Source organism: Bos mutus, chromosome 13 (assembly GCF_027580195.1).
Source record: "Bos mutus isolate GX-2022 chromosome 13, NWIPB_WYAK_1.1, whole genome shotgun sequence".
Lineage (NCBI taxonomy): Eukaryota > Metazoa > Chordata > Mammalia > Artiodactyla > Bovidae > Bos > Bos mutus.
This window is the reverse complement of record NC_091629.1, coordinates 8,185,020-8,206,353: the sequence shown is the minus strand read 5'-3', so window position 1 is coordinate 8,206,353 and position 21,334 is coordinate 8,185,020. Positions and strand designations below refer to the sequence as shown.

At 42.1% G+C, this 21,334-nt stretch overlaps 1 protein-coding gene across 4 annotated transcripts in view; it reads right to left on the bottom strand.

The window, feature by feature from the left end:
* The window catches only part of NRP1 (neuropilin 1), a 147,906-nt gene that overhangs the window by 58,289 nt on the left and 68,283 nt on the right, over positions 1 to 21,334 (bottom strand). For all 4 annotated transcript variants that reach the window (XM_070380974.1, XM_070380976.1, XM_005890178.3 and 1 more), the window contains exons 6-7: positions 17,435 to 17,590; positions 15,166 to 15,332 (exon numbers count right to left, since the gene is read on the bottom strand). In XM_070380974.1, the coding sequence (XP_070237075.1) occupies positions 15,166 to 15,332; positions 17,435 to 17,590 (323 nt within the window). The remainder of the gene's footprint in view (positions 1 to 15,165; positions 15,333 to 17,434; positions 17,591 to 21,334) is intronic.

Below are 21,334 nucleotides of genomic sequence, written 5' to 3'. Positions count from 1 at the left end.
ACCATTCATTTTTGGTTGTTTGTTTCAGAAATGGTTCTTTTTGTAAATTAAATTATTTAAAAAAATTTTAAATTTGTATTGGGATACAAAGAAAGTGAAGTCGCTCAGTTGTGTCTGACTCTGCAACCCCATGGACCATAGCCTACTAGGCTTCTCTGTGCATGGGATTTTCCAGGCAAGAATACCAGAGTGGGTTGCCATTTCCTTCTCCAGGGATTGAACCTGGGTCTCCTGCATTGCAGGCAGATTCTTTACCCTCTGAGCCACCAGGGAAGCTGTTGGGATACAGCCGATTAACAATGCCATAATTTCAGGTGAGCATCGAAGGGACTCAGTCATATATATTCATGTATCCATTTTATCCATTGTTTTTCCAGTAGTCATGTACTGATATGAGAGTTGGACCATAAAGAAGGCTGAGTGACAAAGAATTGATGTGGTGCTAGGAAAGACTCTTGAGAGTCCCTTGGACTGCAAGGAGATCAAACCAGTCAATGCTGAAGCTGAAGCTCCAATACTTTGGCCACCTGAGAAGTTCCAATACTTTGGCCACCCGATGCGAAGAACTAACTAACTGGAAAAGACCTTGATGCTGGGAAAGTTTGAAGTGAGAAGGAGAAGGGAACGGCAGAAGACAAGATGGTTAGATAGCATCATCAAGTCAATGGACACGATTTCAGTAAACTCTGAGATAGTAGAGGACAGAAGAGCTTGGCATGCTATAGTCCATGGGGTCAAAAGAGTTGGACACAGCTTAGCAACTGAACAATAACATCCACTGTATCCTCCGGAACCATTCTTAATGCATGCACAGACACGTCTATTTCACCACATCCTTGGAGGTGACAAAAGGCAAAATGTTTTCTTGGTGAACATGACCACACTGTGGTGTGTGTGGTGTGTTTGGTGCTGGGGAGTGTGCTTTTTGACAGGAAAAAATAGAGCTAAGGCCCACATTTGGAAATGCAAAAGAAAAAAAACAAAAACAAAACCCACTTTTTTTCAAACCACTTTGAGGTTTCCAGAACAGCAAGAACCCTATCATGTTGTCACTATACTTTAAGATACAAAGCCACGTCTGAAAACACATTACTCTGCATGGTTTTAATAAAAAAAAACTTCTGATATTTAAAAAGAAATGGGATGAATTGGTTCTTAATTTGTTGGAATTACTTTTGATAAAAAGATTTTCATTAAGATGAATTTTATATGAGATGAATATTCTAAGTTTAGGCACTTTAAAAAAAGATAAGTAGATAAACAGATGTTCCCATAAACTCTTCTGGAAAACAGCAAAGTTCTTAGACTAAGGGAACTAACATTATATTATAGAGGTTGATAATTAGAATTCAGTTCTAGCATTTACAGATTGGACCCCAAATTAATTATTCCTGCTTCCTTTTCCTTTTTGTCCTATCCTCTAGAAGACATAGGATAGCCCAGATGGTGATCATATAAGATGCCTTCTACATTTGTCTTAATAAATGAGATTCACTGATTTACCATATTTTGAGGAAATATGTTAAGCAAACAAATGTATTGACTGAGTTTTCTTTACATGGTAAATGATTATTAAATAAATGAATTCTTACTATCTCAGTATCAGAGCTTTGTAAATGAATACCAGCATCCTTTTAAATTAATGCAGTATTTGGAAATGTAGGTTAAAACTACAGAAATAGGATGATGTATGTGCTGTAAATGTTAGTGATTGACAATACCAGTAACTAGTCTGGATTTTCAGATTAATGTTTAAAAAACTAGGCCAGGAAACTCTCTAGGGCCATCTATGTCTCTACAAATGACCCAATTTCATTCCTTTTTATGACTGAGTAATACTCCATTGTATATATATGTATAAAAGTGAAAGTGAAGTCACTCAGTCCTGTCCGATTCTTTGCAACCCCGTGCACTGTAGCCTACCAGGCTCTTCTGTCCATGGAATTCTCCAGGCAAGAATACTGGAGTGGGATGCCATTTCCTTCTCCAGGGGACCTTCCCAACCCAGGGATCAAACCAGGGTCTCCTGCATTGCAGGCAGACGCTTTACCCTCTGAGCCACCAGGGAAGCCCATATATGTATAAAACAGACAGCTAATGAGAACACACTGAATAGCACAGATGTGTGAAAGGGCTGCACTCAATATGCCAGCAAATCTGGAAAACTCAGCAGTGGCCCAGAACTGGAAAAGGTCAGTTTTCATTCCAATCCCAAAGAAAGGCAATGCCAAAGAATGTTCAAACTACTGCACAATTGCACTCATCTCACATGCTAGCAAAGCAATGCTCAACATTCTCCAAGCCAGGCTTCAACAGTATGTGAGCCATGAACTTCGAGATGTTCACGCTGGATTTAGAAAAGGCAGAGGAACCAGAGATCAAATTGCCAACATCCGCTGGATCATCGAAAAAGCAAAAGAGTTCCAGAAAAACATCTACTTTTGCTTTATTGGCTATGCCAAAGCCTTTGTGTGGATCACAACAAACTGTGGAAAATTCTTAAAGAGATGGGAATACCAGACCACCTGATCTGCCTCTTGAGAAATCTGTATTCAGGTCAGGAAGCAACAGTTAGAACTGGACATGGAACAACAGACTGGTTCCAAATCAGGAAAGGAATATGTCAAGGCTGTATATTGGCACCCTGCATATTTAACTTAAATGCAGAGTACACATCATGCAAAATGCCAGGCTGAATGAAGCACAAGCTGGAATCAAGATTTCTGGGAGAAGTATCAATAACCTCAGATACGCAGATGACACCACCACCCTTATGGCAGAAAGCGAAGAAGAACTAAAGAGGCTCTTGACGAAAGTGAAATAGAGTGAAAAAATTGGCTTAAAACTAAACAAGAAAACAAAGATCATGGCTTCTGTTCCCATCACTTCATGGCAAATAGATGGGGAAACAATGGAAACAGTGAGAGACTTTATGTTTTGGGGCTCCAAAATCACTGCAGATGGTGACTACAGCCATGAAATTAAAAGACGCTTGCTCCTTGGAAGAAAAGCTATGACAAACCTAGACAGCATATTAAAATGCAGAGACGTTACTTTACCAACCATAGACAAAGCTATGGTTTTTTCAGTAGTCATGTATGGATGTGAGAGTTGGACCATAAAGAAGGCTGAGTGCCAAAGAATTGATGCTTTTGAACTGTGGTGTTGGAGAAGACTCCTGAGACTCCCTTGGACTGCAAGGAGATCAAACCAGTCAACCCTAAAGAAAATCAGTCCTGAATATTCATTAGAAGGACTGATGCTGAAGCTGAAACTCCAATTCTTTGGCCACCTTATGGGAAGAATCGACTCATTGGAAAAGACTCTGATGCTGGGAAAGACTGAAGGCGGGAAGAGAAGGGGACAACAGAGGATGAGATGGTTGGATGGCATCACCAACTCCATGGACATGAGTTTGAGCAAGCTCCGGGAGATGGTGAAGGACAGGGAAGCCTGGTGTGCTGCAGTCCATGGGGTTGCAAAGAGTTGGACATGTCTGAGCGCTCAGTTGCGTCCGACTCTTTGCAACCCCATGGACTGTAGCTCGCCAGGCTCCTCTGTCCATGGGGATTCTCTAGGCAAGCACACTGGAGTGGGTTGCCATGTCTTCCTCCCGGGGATCTTCCCAACCCAGGGATTGAACCCAGGTCTCCCACATTGCAGGCAGATTCTTTACTGACTGAGCCACCAGAGAACTCTTCTTAATTCTCTGTGGTAATCTGAATGGAAAGGAAATCCAAAAGGGAGGAGATACATGTAGATGTATGGCTGATTCATTTTGCTGTACACTGGAAACTAACATAACATTGTAAAGCAATTATACCCCAGTAGAAATAAATTAAAAAAAAAACAAAACTAGGCCAGGAAAATTCTGCATACTTTATCTTCATTTTGTAAGACTGGGAACTTAGAAGTTCTTCTCTCTTTTCCCCATGAACTCTGTGTACCTCCTGAAATATCAAAAACAGTCTGTTCAGTATTTCACAGTTCATATGATTTGCTAACCTCTGTTTATTATCACAAGTATTTCCCACTGGAAGTTTTATATTTAATTTCCAGATCTTCAAACTTAAGTCTCTGTCTCATTTCTTGCACCTGTAGGCATCAGCCTGTGTCTTTACCAGGGTCTCGGTATTTTTCTTTGGAAACCAGGTCTATGCTCCATCAGTTTTAGCCCTAAGTAAACACATCGAGTCTTAGAAGCATTGAGACCTCTGTGATGATTCTCCAGACAGCTGGATCTCCCACCCTGCTTTTTTTCCTCCCACATTTCTGCATTAGTATGGTGGTCTATAACATTGCACTTGGATTTGTCTTCTTAAGGAAAGAAGAAAGACCAAATGTTGGCCAGACTTTAAGGTGTGAATAGGCTGGAATGGTGGTTGAGCTTGTGCCTTACAGATACTTCTGTCAGACTGGGGAGACAGGAAAGATGAATTGTCCAGGCTTCATTTATCTCCCCTAGTAGGCCGCACCTCCCCCGGAACTTGCTCAAAAGGATCAAGTGAAACAGCCCCACTAGTGAGGTTTCTTTTTTTTGACTTTTTTTATTTTATTTTATTTTTAAATTTTACAATATTGTATTGGTTCTGCCATATATCGAAATGAATCTGCCACAGGCATACATGTGTTCCCCATCCTGAACCCTCCTCCCTCCCCAACTAGTGAGGTTTCTATGTGAAATCCTCAGATAAGCTTCAGGGTGAAGCCAACCTAAACAATGACTTGATCTAAGGGAAAAAAAAAAAAACTTTTTAATTAAGAAAAAAAAAATTTTTTTTTTTGGCTATGTGTTGCCTGATATGATTAGCAGTAGTATTTAAAACGAATTCCAGCTATGCTTCATATATTTATATTCTCATTTAAGCAAGCCCAGGGCACCAGCTGATGGAGTAAATTTATTTTTAATAGAATCACAGAATCTTAAATGCTTGAAAGGATTTCAGAAGCTGTCGCATCCAATCAGCCATCCCTTGAAGAATTCTATCTGTTGCCCTCTCAGGCTTGCTAAAAGAATAAAGGAGCTTATTTATTTTTCTGCTGAATCCAAAAAAATGTAGTTACAATTTTAAAGCACTGGGATTGTAAGAAAAATAAAACTTTGGTAAAATTAAGACTTCATTCTTCTGAAGGAAGGCAATTAGAGGCAGGCCATAAATATGTTTTTAACCCCTGGAGGCAAAAAGAGCTGAAAAAAAACGTATAAGTCACTTGTACAAGTACATATGTGATTATTCTGTCATAACATGTGCAATTAGTCTCAAATGCTTACTTTGTTCGATAGTTGGAAATATAAAAGCATAATGCATTTTATTACTATTGGGATTTATAGGGCATTTTTAATTTAATCTACTCTCCTTTCTTTGAGCGTACAACTGAATGAAATGTGAAGGCTGGGGGCTTGCTGCGGAGTAAGGAAAGAAGTGTGTGTGTGATTTTGTGTGTCTTTGGTTCAGGTCAGCATCCAAAATTGCTATTTTGATGTGGATAAAAATTGCCATTTTGATGTGGAGCTTTCCAATGGTGCGTTAAATGAGAAATATACAGAATACATATGCACATCCTGGCTTTGGAATTTCCAGCATGGACCTTTTTCACCTTTTTGAAGAAGGTTGCCGTGGATGTGTTTGAAAAGTTTCAAACTGTGGATTCTGCCGATTCTGAAGAACACACATTTTGTACTCTGGGTCTTTCAAGTTCTGATATGAAAGTTATTTAAAGCTTAGAAATCTGTGTCCTGCTTTACATGCTGCATAAAAGTAGCCATTTCTCCAATATGTGAACATTAACACACTCTGTAAAAGGTACAATTATTAAAGCCAGGGCAGAAATCAACAAACCCCACCAAAGGAATTTCTTAAAAACTGGTATCATAAAATCTGTGCACGTTATGGATTTCATTAACATTTTACTCCCTGAGGATTCCCAATTGTATAACAACAGAAGTTCTTTAAATTTTAAATACCACAGACAGGAACAGTCTTTCACCTGAAACAGATGTAAGACCATCAACCTTGGCTTCCTATTGGTCCACAGAAACTGGCCGGTAATTGATGGGTCCTTACTTGTTGTTGTTTATGTTTCAGAATTGGAAACTTTCCCAAGAAAAGATAAGTTAACAAGCAATGGACAGGTTTTCAAACACAGTTCCTTACTCTTGATTACTTTTGAAGTTAAAAAAAAAAAACAACTGTTAATTTATATACTGCAAAAAGAAAAACTCAAACAGGTAAGTCAAGGTCAGGAACACACAGCGTCCTAGTGTGAAGAGCTGGTTCCACTCTTATTTTCCCTAAATCTTGTCAATGCTGACTGCTGAGTTTATCCTTGGGTTTCCTTTCCTTAGTCTCATCCTTATCAGTGCACTTTGAGACTCAGTCATGTCTGAAATAACATCTGTATTTATTTAGCTAAAAACAGTCCACTTTTAAAAGCTAAAAATAGTGAAGCTTTAAGATAAACAAGCAAGCAGGTTTATGATGCTATTTTCCTGCATAAAGTAAACAGATGCATTTGTATTTTTGGAAAACAAAAGAACTATGGTTCTGTTCAAACCCTATCTATGGTAAGAGTTTGAAAAGTGACAAAACCAGCCAAGCAACCAGCAACTTTTTATTTCAAAATGCTGATTGGTTTGATTATTTTTTAAAAAATGACTTGGTTAGGATTTGTGTGGTATCTTCTACACCAGTGGTTTTCAACTGGGGATACATTTACACCCAAATAGGACGTTTGGCAACACCTGGGGGTGTTTCTGGTGGTCATGACTGAGAGTGTGTGTGTATATATGTGTGTCTTACTGGCTTCTAGTCAATGGAGGATGTTGCTAAATACCCTACAACACACAGGACAGGCTCCACAACAAAGAATTATCCAGTCCGTAAGGTCAAGGTTGTCCAGACACAGAAACTCTGCTCTAGACAAAGTCCAATCATTTGTTTAAAGCTTCTGCAGTGACTGTTCGATTTACTAGACATCAGTCACTAACCAGTAGCTGAGTAGGGATACATTGGCATACAGGATCCAAATTTATTTTCTAATACTGTTACAATAGAGTTGGGAGCAAAGAAGCGGGGGCCAGAATACTGAGATTCCAACCCAGGTTCTGTCACAAACTTGCTCTGTGGTCTTGCAAATCACTTAATCCCTCTGAAAGCATGCAAATTAAGGGATTTAGACAAAAGGATGTTTGCACCTTTGTTTAATCATATTCTTAAAGTCAAGATATTCTGGAAACAAATATAGAAACCTCTCCTCTAGAATTTAGCTATGAATGTTAGGTCCAGATAAACAACACTGGTATAAAACAATAAGAAACCAAAACAGCAGACAAAAAGGAAGGTTCATGCTCTACCAACGAACTTATTTTAAGTGTGCTCGTGCTTAGTCGCTCAGTCGTATCTGACTGAGACCCCATGGACTGCAGGCTCCTCAGTGCATGGAGATTCTCCAGGCAAGAATACTGGAGGGGGTTGCTATGTCCTCAACCCAGGGATAGAAGCCAGGTCTCTCACATTGCAGGTGGATTCTTTGCTGTCTGAGCTACCAGTGAAGCCCAATTTTAAGTGTAATTCTACCTAAACTGTTGTGGTTCTTTCAACACTGTCTTCCCAGTGATGCTTCATCATAAAAATCAAAGAGGCTTCTTTAAATGCCATACACTTTTTTTAAAGTGTATCGATATGAAATACTAAATCCTTTGACTGATTTTTAAAATTAAGTGGTCAACTTAACCAAAATGGTTAAAGTCATCTCAATATTTTTCTCTGTGACAAAAGACAGCTAAAAATGTCTAAATAATAATTATGTCACATGTGCATTCTGTTTTTCCCCAATCATAACCTCCTTCAAAAACAACAGAAACCTTGGAATTTCTTCTGTCTCTATATACATCTCCTATTATACATTTCTTTCAAATGACTTTCTATAACACAAACCACCAAGATATCAGAAAAAACATTAGGAAAAGTCCCTTTGGAGACAATAACTTTTGGAATACAAGCTTCCTGGCTGGAAACCTAGTTAGAGATAGCAGGTCTGTGATACATGAAAGGTGGGAGGTAAAGCATTTATTTTGTGCAGGGAATACAAGTCACTGCAGAACTAGGCTAAGATAACCGAAGGCTCACCTGGGTGACTTTTTAAAAAAGCAGATTTCTCCCTTCCAGATCAATGTTTCCATTAAAATAGCAACTTAATATTAGTTGCACACACACAGAGCATACCTGGGGAATAAACATTCAATTGAACAGCTGTATTTTCCCTAAATTTGCCAACATTATATTTTACACGTCATTCCACATTTAGGCAACCCAGTCAGCTATTTTCATCAGTTCTCTAGTAGCACATTTATAAAGTATTTTATTGCAGTTTCAGCAATTTACTAATGATCTGAATGAGAAAACGTCCCTCTGACGAGTCTGGTCTGTAAGACCTGACTATATAGTCAGGATAAAGTCAAGAGACTTTACATTTGGGATAACATGTTCGTTCTGGATTAGTCCAATTCAAGCAGATTTTAACACAGATTATAAATCTGTTAGAAACTAGTAGTTGTATGAAAATATCACAAACTATTTAATAAGAGATCCCTTTTCACACTCAACACATTCATATGAGACAATGAAAGATTCATTCAAAAAAGTGGTGAAGGAAAGAAAATGAGATATGAAACTTGTGAAAATAAACGACATTCAAGACCCTTAAGATAAATTTCTTCAGCTTCTACTTTCAATCTGGGGAAAGCCTCAAAGATTACAACAAGGGTTTCAGATAACAAATTCTTCTAATCGAATAAACAATACTCACTTCTCCCACCTAAAATCCGATAAAAACGTGTTGCAGTGCTGTGTGTCAGAGCGAACATTTCCAAGAATTCACGAATTATTTCATTCCATTTGGCACGTCAAGGATGTCCAGCTAGCCCTTTCTCAGCTCTTGACATCAAGTCCATGCCTTTAAATGATGTTCTGTCTCCATTCTCGTTAAGTAAGTCAAAGTTGCTCAGTTGTGTCTGACTCTTTGCGACCCCATACAGTCCATGAGATTCTCCAGGCCAGAACACTGAAGTGGGTAGCCTTTCCCTTCTCCAGGGGATCTTCCCAATCCAGGGATTGAACCCAGGTCTCCTGCATTGCGGATTCTTTACTAGCTGAACCACAAGGGAAGCTCCCGTTCTTGTTAAGGGAGAATAATTCAGCTTCTGAATCATGATGGAGCCACCATCATGGCTGGTTGCTGGTAGCAACAATTCACATTCACATTCAATTCACATTCCTGGGTGGATATGGAGGTGCCTGATGGTAGTAAACCTTGAAGAACCTCTGGACTAAAAGGAAGATCTTGAGGCTGGGGGCTGGAACCTGACGAAGGGCATGACAATTTCTTCTGTGACGTGTGAGGCCTTAAGACCTCACCAGGCTTTTCACTTTGCTCAGAATCTGTACAGTTTACTGTACTGGACAGAGTAGGAAGTGAAAAACAATTCCTGACTTCTCTGCTGGTGGAGGGGTAAAGAATCTGCTTCCCAATGCAGAGGACACGGGTCCGATCCCTGGGTCTGGGAGATCTCCCATGCCGCAGAGCAACTGAGTCCATGCGCCACTACTACTGAGCCCTCACACCTAGAGCCTGTGCTCTGCAACAAGAGCGTGACCCCTGACTGCCGCAACTAGACAAAGCGTGCTTGCAGCAACAAAGACCCAGCACAGCCAAAAATAAGTAGATAAATTTGAAAAACAAAAACAAAAAACCAAGTAGTAATTCCAACAGCCAAAGAGCTCTGCAAAGGCCAGCGACACCCGGGCCCGGCTCAGATCTGAACCTGAGCTTTGAGTCTCCAGCAGCCGCCTGCCCTCCAGCTCTCTAGGTGCCCAGAGACTCAAGTCCCAAGTCTGAGGAAGGAGGTCCTCTTTGGCTGTATGAGGCTGACTCTCCCCACAGGTTGTAGCTTTCCCCAAATCGGGACTTGAGGAAATATTTAACCTCTTTGAGCTTGAGCTTTCTCATGAGAAAGTGCGGATTAAAAAACCTCTGGTCCACTTCACTTACACTTCAAGACTAAGATGGGATGTCTTAGTCTCAGTGTCTGAAAAGAGGCTTTTAGACAGGGAAAATGCTATAGAAACATAATAAGGTTTTGTTGTTAGAACGTGTCTTAAAATGAATTTTAAAATCCTCCAAGCAAGCTCAGGGTCGCTTGGATCTGACCAGCTTGAATGAGGGCACCCACTTTCTTCGACCCCACAGCTGTGGCTGTGAGTGAACCCTGAATGTGTGTGTGTGGAGGGGGCGGGCGGGTTGTAGGCTGTGTTTTGGCTCAGTTCAGCTCATCTCCTTACACCAAGGTCTTTGGTTACTTGGTATCACTTTTCAAAGTTCCTTCAGTTAGAAAATGGGGAATAGTATCCAAGGAAAATGCATATAAGGCAAAAGGAAAATATGGGAACAAGCTTCTGGAGAAGGTTAGCAAGAGTTTCTCTCTTCTGGAACTTTTCTTCTCCTCATCCCTTGGAAAGAACCAGAAAATGTAGTGAACAGAGACGGGGCTTGCTGATGGATTCTTACAGCTACAGAGGGTCTTCTCGGAGATTTCTCTCTTCTGTGGGATTAATCCATAATAGGGCTGAGGGATCCAACCAAGCAGGATGTGGGTTAGAAGCCAGCTGCTTTCTGCTCCTCTGGAATAAGTGAAGACATGAATAATCCAGCACCAATCTTTTTTTTTCCCCCACAAAAGACAATGCTACCAAATTTGGAGACACACAGAGTTTCAGCTTGAGTTGGTGTGTGAAGTAATTCTATTTCTAAAGTCATTAGTGTGTAGTAAGTAATCGATTAGTCCCTAGTGCCATTTTTATTTCTTCGGATCAACAAAGTTCATACTCCATCCAGGCGTTATGTCTCTTGCCTTTTTTTTTTTCCTTCTCTTGTCTCCTGGCATTTTAATCAGGGAAAAGTCACAGTTGTTTTGAGGAAAGAGCTCCCAGGAGCTTTAATTAAAGCTAGAAGGACAAATCTATTTACAGCACGGTGAACACCATCATTAATAAAACATCGAAATAATTAACGAATTAAATTCTGCTTTGTGTGTGAATGGCTATACTAGGATTTAGGATAACATGTCTTCTGATCAGACACATATTCTATGCACTTAGTTTGCAGATGTGAAAAGAAAAACCTGAGCCTGCCTTTCTCCGAGATCCACTGTCTCTGGCAAGACTGCCAGAGCTTGAATGAGGAAGGCTGTGTTACAACCTTTGTGCAAGAGCGCTAAATCACTTCAGTTGTCTCTGACTCTTTGCGACCCATGGACTGTAGCTCGCCACTCCATGGCGGGCTACATGTGACCACGTGAAAATGTCCAAGTCAGGACTTCCCTTCATGCTGCTCCTCACTATACAGCCCCTTGCCAAGTTCTTAAGCTTTCTGCCAGGCTCCTCTGTCCATGGAATTCTCCAGGCAAGAATACTGGAGTGGGCTGCCATGTCATCCTCCAGGGAGGATCTTCCCAACCCAGGGATCTCAAACCCACGTCTTCCGCGGCTCCTGCATTGGAGGTGAATACTTGACTGCTGAGCCACCTGGGAAGCTTACATTACCTTTATTTTATAGGAAAATAAAACTCAGTGTCAGTGAGGTTAATGGCTTGGGCTCAAAGGATGTGCTTGAAAACTAAGAATTTTTTATAGCACCACTGATACACTGATTCCTCGGAATCCTTGACTGCTAAACCAGAAACAAAACGAAGATAAAGATCAAATGAATAGAACAGTAAGATCAGTAGTTCTAGGATATAGACCAGAAAGGACTATTCTGGGGGGAAAAAAAAGGGCAAAGCTCACAGGGTGATTAACTCTGCAGTCGACAAGAGGAGGTTTTTGCCTCTCAGGATACGAAACGGCCTTCAGACCAGGATGTGACCACGTGAAAATGTCCAAGTCGGGACTTCCCTTCATGCTCCTCCTCACTACACAGCCCCTTGCCAGGTTCTTAAGCTTTCTGCCAGACAACAGATCCCACAGGAAGCACCACAGAGGACATCCACCCCGGCGGTTAACGACGCATTGTTTTTTTATGTCACTCGGTAATTTCCTAAAGAAAACAATTGAACCAAAGACTGTTCCTGTCTTGAGGGAGAGTCAGCTTCCAGGGCTGCCTTATTAATTTAACACATGCAAGTGTTTGTCCTTGTTGCTACAGCAACATGTTTGGTGGGGTACATTTCATGCAAAATGTGACAAAGCTGAAAAAGAAAACAAATTCCATCCGCATTCCGCTGCGCATACAAATGGGACTGTGGGGTGCGGAGGGTCCTCTTGGGGGGCGGGTAGGTGCCTCCTGCCCTGCGTCTCCCTTATGCTGTGCTTGTGGCTTAATTTATTAGGCATCCACCCAATGAAAGCAACCAGCCCACTTCTTCTAAGGAGTTTCAGAAAAGCTGGAAACACATGAAAGTATTCATAATTAGGTGATGGGTGGATGATAAGATTGCCCACTATGTACACAGACTCATCTAGCACAGCAATGAACTTGCTGAGCTCCTCGCGCCCACAGGAGATAACAATCATTTTCCCTGCAGGTGAACTGTCGTTGACATTCACCTCCCAGAGGGATGGACGAGCAAAGGCCCCACATTCTCAGTTTAGAAACAGGACACCCCCAAACCCATCCCACGTGAGCCTTCTCAGCACGAGGAAAAGTACAAAAGGAGACGGACGCCTCACAGGATACACCTGAATGTATAGGAATCAACGACAAAGATGAAGCATGTGGCGTCCAACAGACCTCGCCTCCAAGCCTGATCACTAACCATGATCTCGGGGCATTTACTCAGCTCTTCGAATCTCAGGCTCCTCATTTTAAAAATGAGGATAACTAGACCTCCATCACACGGTTGCTATGAGGATTAAATAAAAATGTGTCAAGCACCCAGCTGAACTCGGGGCACACAGTAAATACTCCGTACATGGCAACTATCCCGAGAACGACACGTGTCATTTGTGCTGCCACCAAATACTTCAATCTGTTCTCCCTCCCTCCCTTGTTGCCCCTCAGAAGTTAAGTGTGGTCCTGGGAGGCGCTTCGGCAATGAATGTGGCCAAGCACTCTTGGACAGAGTGTCAGAAGCCAGCCTGCTTGGCCAAGCTCCCTGCCTCCGTCTGTCCTGGTGACAGGTTCTGGATGATGACTCTTTCCTCCGGTGTGAGAAGATGTGGGACAGACTGCTCCTACTCCCCACCCTTCCCCACACCCCCACACACACCGACCAGAGAGGACTTCCCTGGTGGCTCAGTGCTAAAGAATTCACCTGTTAATGCAGCAGACACAGGAGACTCAGGTTTGATCCCTAGGTGGGGAAGATCCCTTAGAGAAGGAAATGGCAACCCACTGCAGTATTCTTGCCTGGGAAATCCCAAGGACAAAGGAGCCTTGCGGGCTACAGTCCACAGGGTCACAAAGAGCTGGACACAACTGAATTGACTTAGCACACACAGCCACGCCAACCAGAGATGCGGGGGGTACTATCAGCAAGAGGCAAACCTTTTTGCCTGAGGGGTTTTGGTTACTTAGCATATCTGAACCATACTTTGATAGAGAGCTGAACCATTGAGATTTTTCTTCTGGGGCCATCTCAAATGGCACCTGACTCCTAAGAGAGATGTAAACTCTATCCCACTGACAAATGCTTTGTGAGAGTCCATTCTGTCTCTACGCTTCTACTGACACAGAATTCCTTGCCCAGACGAATTGCTACCGTTGCATTTTCCAAACTCATGCAAGACCACCGTCTCTTAAATTATTGAGTTTTCTCCACGTCACCAAGAAGACAACTATATTAGCAGGCAAACTTGCTTAGCTCTGCAAAACGTAAGCACCCCTCTAGAGGCAGGTCAATCACACTAAATTGCTGACTGGTCGGGGGGAAAGTCTCCAAGAGCTCTTTTGACGTAGGCAAGTTCATTTCATTTCTGACTTCATCTAGAGCTGGATTCAGTGATCCCAAGGTAACAGCCTCTTCTTTTCTCACCCTCTACACATTTCTCAGTGTTATCATTTTGAGGTTAGTGTGAGTTCAGCCTCCTGAAATAGGCCATTTCACTTTAAGTGTATGTTAAACTAATATTGACCTTTCCAAAGTAAAACAAAATCTGGTATTTGTGCTCAAAAGACTGAAACAGCCATAGATGTAGAAAGGAGGGGATTAATCATCCTGGTATTTTTTTCTTGCTTAGGAACTCTCCCTGGGAATTAGTCATTTTTATATATCTTGAAATGAGTGCAAGACAGGCTCTGCCTACACTCCTGAAAAGGAAGTCTGGATCCTTCAGCAAAAAATGTTGAATAATTTGCCCACAGTTGAACCCACACAGCCAGATATGATGTTTGATTTGACAGTGGGTGAAAAAGTCAAGAACCTGAATATCAGGCCTTGGGTGAGAGTATCCAGACATCAAGGTTGGGCAAGTTTAGATTTTGGGAGTGATGCCAGGGATGAGCTGGGAGACAAGTCCAGGGCGGGGTGCAGAGGAGGGGAGCCTGTGGAGGGTGGAAGGGTGAAGGCAGGTGGGGAGTATCAAAGTGGGGAAGCAGAACCAACATCACTACTAAGGATGGAGGTGTGTACATTTCATATGTATGTGCCTGTACGAAATCCACAGACACCAACACCCGCAGTTAAACCACTTTCTGGGCACATGCTACGTGGACACCAGAGTGAGAAAGTAAACCTCAACCTCGTTCTTCTCTTCTTCTACCCTGAGCAAACAAACAAACAAAACACCTTATCAAACAATGACTTCATGCACACCTGCAAGTACAGTTAAGATATTTCATTAAGGAAATAAAAATCCGTTGAAGTAGGAAGCACATCAATAGAAAATGTGTAGCTGTTGGGAAAAAAAATTCGTATCTTTGAGTTGTTACCCAAGTGAGACATCTGTGCTCAGATTCTGTTGAGTCATATGCGAGTATCTGAGAAGCTAAATGGGTTTTCAGGGAAATCACCTGGGCTTTTCTCTGATCCTGTGAATTCTGCAGAGTAATTACATTTGGTGTCCCCTTGTCCTTCTGGTTGGAAGGTACTCATGACGGCACATTTTTTTCAACAACCTTTGTAGACAATCCAAACTTTCTACCCTGATGTGCCAAGTAGAAGTCACATACCTGGATCCACTCTCTGTAGGAATCCTCTCCCGGGGTCCACCCATTCTCAGGATAGTGGAGGCGAGAGCGCTCAGCAGACCAGTTGGTGCTGTACTGGGAAGAAGCTGTAATCTGGTCAGAGTGGATCTCTCCAGATTCCATGCCCAGAGCTTCCATACATTTGAAGTCTGAAGGGAAGAAACAATGGTCCAAAGTCAGGAAAATGCAGGGGAACCTAAGATGCATATTTTCTTTTTTGATCTGGAAAACTAAAAACTTCATTTTGATGTTCACACAAAATCTTACAAAAGATGACAGCAAGGGGCTTATTGGATTGTAGCACTGATAAGTGCATTTTCACGGCAAAAATTCTTCAAATCAAGGCTATAAAGATCTCATACTTGATTATTTTTCCAACTGGGCTTAGGGTGACACAAATATTATTAGAGATTTTTTAGGAAATGATGGATATTCTGATTTACTTTCAAAGTTAACGTATGCAGATATGTCATATGCATATACATTGAGTTATATTTAAATAAAATTTTACTATTTCCTCTAAGATCTAATAAAAGTGAAAAAGACTCTTTGTCCATTTACAGCTCCTATTTGGTGGGCTGAGTAGAACTTAACTCTCTTTCAAATTCCTTAACACTGGCACCAAGGCTTCCCCTCTCAGACTCCCCTGTGTTATTCCCCTGCCCTGACCTGGCTATAGTTAATAACACCATTAGTTTATCTTATTAATATACAAGAGTATCCATCAGGGGTAAACTGTAGTATCATAGGGTCCCAAAGACCACTACAGTTTAACAGCATAAACAGTAACATTCACAATAATGTCCATGAATCATAAATACATATATTCCATTAGGCCTCATATACTCAACAAAAAATGAAATATGAACTATGATACTGGGAAGTGAATAATTAAGTTCAGGAAAATGTGAATTCAAAGTACCAAAGTGCAAAAAAAAAAAAACCTTCAGAGATTAAAGAGAAGGCTCTCAGCCATCCAGAAAAACCTCAACCAATGAAACTTCTACATTTTCTGTATTTTCCAGCATAATTAATACTGTTTTATGGCATAAAAGATTTTCTTTCACTGGTTTCACACTTTTAAGCTTTAGATTTGTTATTTGGAATATAAAATAGGCACAAAAATACATGAATGAATTAACCAAATAAATTAAGTACAAAGAAGATTTTTTGAAGTTTAATTGGCTTTTTTCCTTTTCTAGTAAGATCTGGTAGAAAAGACATGAGCATATGTGTAAAAGAGGTCTCCAAACTCCCCTGCCTTCTATGCTACGTGATAACCTAGCAGCTAAAACTGGAGAAGGCAATGGCAACCCACTCCAGTACTCTTGCCTGGAAAATCCCATGGACGGAGGAGCCTCGTGGGCTGCAGTCCACGGGGTCACTAAGAGTCGGACACGACTTAGGGACTTCACTTTCACTTTTCACTTTCATGCATTGGAGAAGGAAATGGCAACCCACTCCAGTGTTGTTGCCTGGAGAATCCCAGGAGCAGGGGAAGCCTGGTGGGCTGCCGTCTATGGGGTCGCACAGAGTTGGACATGACTGAAGTGACTTAGTAGCAGCAGCTAAAACTGATGAAACCCAAATCATTCATTGCTCTTTCAGGTTTTCTCCCTCGGGCCTTTAAAAAAGCTGGAGACAACATCAACTGTGAGCAAAGACTGAGTTAGTCAAGTATTTTAATAAGATACAAAACCATATTACTTCTTTTTTCTTTTATGGAAAGTAATCACAGAAATTGAAACATGCTTCTTTTACATGAATATCCACTTTTATTCATGTAAGAAAGACAAAAACAGATTCTGCCAGGTCTCTCCAAACCAAACTACCACGCACCATCCATTCTCCCTGCCTGCCCATCAGTGAACTATGTTGATACTGACTGATCCTTATTATCAGAGATCGATAACTGTGCTTTCCTGACTCTCAATCCAATACACACCGGAGGGTGCCAGGTAGGTGGTCTGGTCATATTTCATTGTTTCTAGTTCAGTTTTGCCATTTCCCAATTTTTCTCACATAATTCCAGAGGTTTACAAGCAGCCTTCTCACACATAATTTTCTTAAGAAAGCAACCCAAATAGTTCTTTCTGTTGATATTCATATAAACCATTTAAAAGAGAAAGAGAAACACTTGGCACTCCAACTCACAAAACACATCTTTAGTGTTTCATAGAGCTGCAGGTGTGTGAGGAGGAAGAGCAGAGAATATCTAAGGCAGGGCTTTGCAAGAGGCGTGAATACTGACCTTCTGAAACACTGCTCTGCAGGACACTGTAGTTTGCCGAGAAGCCTTCTTTGGCTATGGCACTGTCCGTGTAGAACAACATGGACAGGATGCCGGACGACGAGAGGATTCGACCTGGTGTCTTCTGCCCACAGTATCGCCCAATGTGCGGACCAACTGCAGAGGGAGAATGCAGAGACCGTGAAAACACGTTTTCTGCTGCAGCTCATGCCAGAAAACCATTTGCAGACATGGGTCCCAGTGGAACCCAGAAGTGTTTTCTTACCCAAAGCAAGCCTTCCCTGGTTAATTGGTTTGCGGTGAACATACTGGATCAGGTTTGCGGAGGATTTTCAAGTGTGCTCAGAAGGAGGGCAATGACAGGCATAACCACATTCCCCAGTGAGCAGGACTGTTTTCAGGAACAAAATCGAAATACTGGCTTCGATTGTAAAGGAGATTTGGGCTGCCAAGTACACCCTGGCATTTATCTCCAGGACCACATGGTACACTCGGTCCAGCACCCAGCAACTCCGCCAGGCTGTGATCACCCAGCAAGGGTTCTTGGAGTTGCCTATCCCCCCTGCCCCCAACCTAGGAGAGGATCCTGGGAAAAGTCCTGGAACAGAGCGGTCCTGGCAACAGTGCAGAACCAAGGTAACCCCCACTCTCTTCCTCTTTCATCTTTGAGTCCTGGAGCCTCGTTATGATAAACATCACAGACTTAGACAAATGACAGTAGGTGATGTATCTGAAGACTAATAACTGTAATAATTAGCAAATTTACAAACTATAGATACCAGTATACGTACTAGCAAATTGTAATCAAGACAAAGGAAAAATGCCTCTTTCTGATTTCTGTTTTTCATGTCCCAAACCTTAGAGAGGTGACTGCATGGCACTTGTGTCCAGTGGACAAGAGAGGACCCAAATCAGCCATCTGACTGCACACCAGGAAAACAGGCAGTAACGGAGGCAGAGAAAGACTGGGGACACTGACGAACTTGCGATAGAGTCAAATTGTTATTTGGCTTAAACTGGCCAGCCCTTTGTTGAAGTGCTTTCACACCAACTGTGGCAATTCAGCAACTGTAAGTTGCCTTATGGACAGTGCAGAAGCCCTCTGGGCTTGGAGAATCTTTTCATTTCCCTGTATAGATCAGCAGTAAGACAAAAAAAAAAAAAAAAAACAAACCCTCCTTTTTCTCTAGAATTTTTTTCATCGCACATATGGTAAAAACATACCAGATGGTTTGGGCTTAGAAGGACAATCTGGTATAGACCATTTTCCCCTCCAAGAAATCCATGGTTCTGTGCATTTCAACTAAGAGTTATTGCTTTGTTCAAGGAGGCACAGTAAGTGGACTTTTCTCTGGAGGGATGGGTCGTGGGCAGGGGTGTGGGGTTCCAAGGCCAGTGTGTGCCACTTAGATGTAGAAGGTGGCCGGTGAGGGCTGGGAGAAGCTTCATGTATGATCGAGAAAGCGAACCCCATAAGATCTGGCCTACCTGGAGCCTCACGTGCCTGTTGAGTTCCTGGCCAGTGGCTGTCTGAACACCCTGCTCTACAGAGTGATCAAATCCTGGGCTAACAGGTTTTTAGTTCCTGGCCAACCATCTTTAAAAAATAAAAGGAAAGAAAAGAAAAAAAAAACTAAACCAAAGTGGTTGACTATGAGTTAGTGCAAAATGCTAAGTTTGAATAGCTGATAACTTCTCCATGTGCCCAAAGTAATGGATCTGCCAAATTCTGTCACCCTTCACTCTCCAGCACTCAAATATTTGTGTGTGTCAACCGCTTTATTATGAAGAAGACAAGGAGGCTGCTCATTTAGGGGATGGATACAGATGATCCAAAGGGCACCAGAGTCCTGGACAGTGGCTCTGCAGAATGGGGGGAAAAGGTCGTGATAACAGGTTTCCCAGTTGGCAGAAGACAGCCTCTCAGATGAGACTCACTGATTTTTGTTTCTCTCCAGCTTTAACCCTGGCCTCAGATTCTCCTACACCAAGTTCTGGCTCTTGGCCAGGCTTTCTTCATTCTGAATGTGGCCCTGTCACCAATTCAATACTTCCCCCTTCCCCTGAGGGGTGCAAAGTTGCCAGAAACATACACATGAAAATATCTCACTAGAGCCATAAACTCAGGTCTTTGCTTTCCTCAAAAGGAATCCCATTTCTGGTCTGCAGTCTTTATGGGAGGCTTAGAATCTAAATATCTACTTCTGCTTTATTGACTAAGCCAAAGCCTTTGACTGTATGGATCACAACAAACTGCGGAAAACAGGAATACCAGACCACCTGACCTGCCTCCTGAGAAATCTGTATGCAGGTCAAGAAGCAACAGTTAGAACTGGACATGGAACAACAGATTGGTTCCAAATTGGGAAAGGAGTACGTCAAGGGTGTATATTGTCACCCTGCTTATTTAACTTATGTGCAGAGTACATCATGAGAAATGCCAGGTCGGATGAAGCACAAGCTGGAATCAAGATTGCTGGAAGAAATATCAATAACCTCAGATACACAGATGACACCACCCTTATGGGAGAAAGTGAAGAGGAACTGAAGAGCCTCTTGATGAAAGAGGAGAGTGAAAACTGGCTTAAAACTCAACATTCAAAAAACTAAGATCATGGCAACCAATCCCATCACTTCATGGGAAATAGATGGGGAAACAATGGAAACAGTGACAGATTTTATTTTGGGGGGCTCCAAAATCACTGCAGCCGTGAAATTAAAAGATGCTTGCTCCTTGGAAGAAAAGCTATGACCAACCTAGACAGCATATTAAAAAGCAGAGACATTACTTTGCTAACAAAGGTCTATCTAGTCAAAGCTATGGTTTTTCCAGTAGTCATGTATGGATGTGAGAGTTAGACTATAAAGAAAGCTGAGTGCTGAAGAATTGATGCTTTTGAACTGTGGTGTTGGAGAAGACCCTTGAGAGTCCCTTGGACTGCAAGAAGATCAAACCAGTCAATCCTAAAGGAAATCAGTCCTGAATATTCATTGGAAGGACTGATGTTGAAGTTGAAATTTCAATACTTTGGCCACCTGATCCACTCCTTGGAAAAGACCCTGATGCTGGGAAAGATTGAAGGCAGGAGGAGAAGGGATCAACAATGGATGAGATGGTTGGATGGCATCACCGACTGGATGGACACGAGTTTAGGCAAGCCCCAAGAGTTGGTGATGGACAGGGAAGCTTGGCGTGCTGCAGTCTGTGGAATCGCAGAGTCAGACACGACTGAGCAACTGAACTGAACTGAGAGTCTATTCATCTTCCCTCACTCTTTCCCCTCATTTAAATTCCATTGTTGTGGTTTCATAACTTTCTTTTTCTTGTGTTTGTGGGCAAACTTTTACAGCCTTAATCCTTGGGGTCGTTCTCGACTGGCCAAAGCCACTGACCTTACCAGGAATACAAGCACACAAGGGAAGCTTGCAGTCATCCCCATCCCCCTCCCCCCGACCAGCTCTGGCTGCCTCCCCTCCCCTCCACCATCACCCAATTCCCCTGAGGATGGCGGGAAAGGGGGTCTCTTTGAAAGAGCAAACAGAAGAGAACTTGTCTAGTGCAGACTCATAATTTAGAGAATCTCCATGACTCACTGGTTTATAATGTTGAAGACATGCCTGGTAAATCTGCCTTCTGTCCTTCTGAACATCGCCCCCGGACACCAGCATGCAGCTCTCTTTAGGAACCCTCAAGACTGGAGAGTGAAAGGCTTTTTCGACTATAATACAAAGAAGTATTGAATTTTCCTGAACAACAGCGAGACCTTAGCCTAGCAAGCTAATGCAATATTGATCTGAGCTGGAGCGGATGCAGGACCCTGATCTGTCTTGTGTGTGTGCTCATTTGTGGATTTACATGATCGCAGCTCTTGGGTTCCCTACTTCCGTTACGGTGGAGCC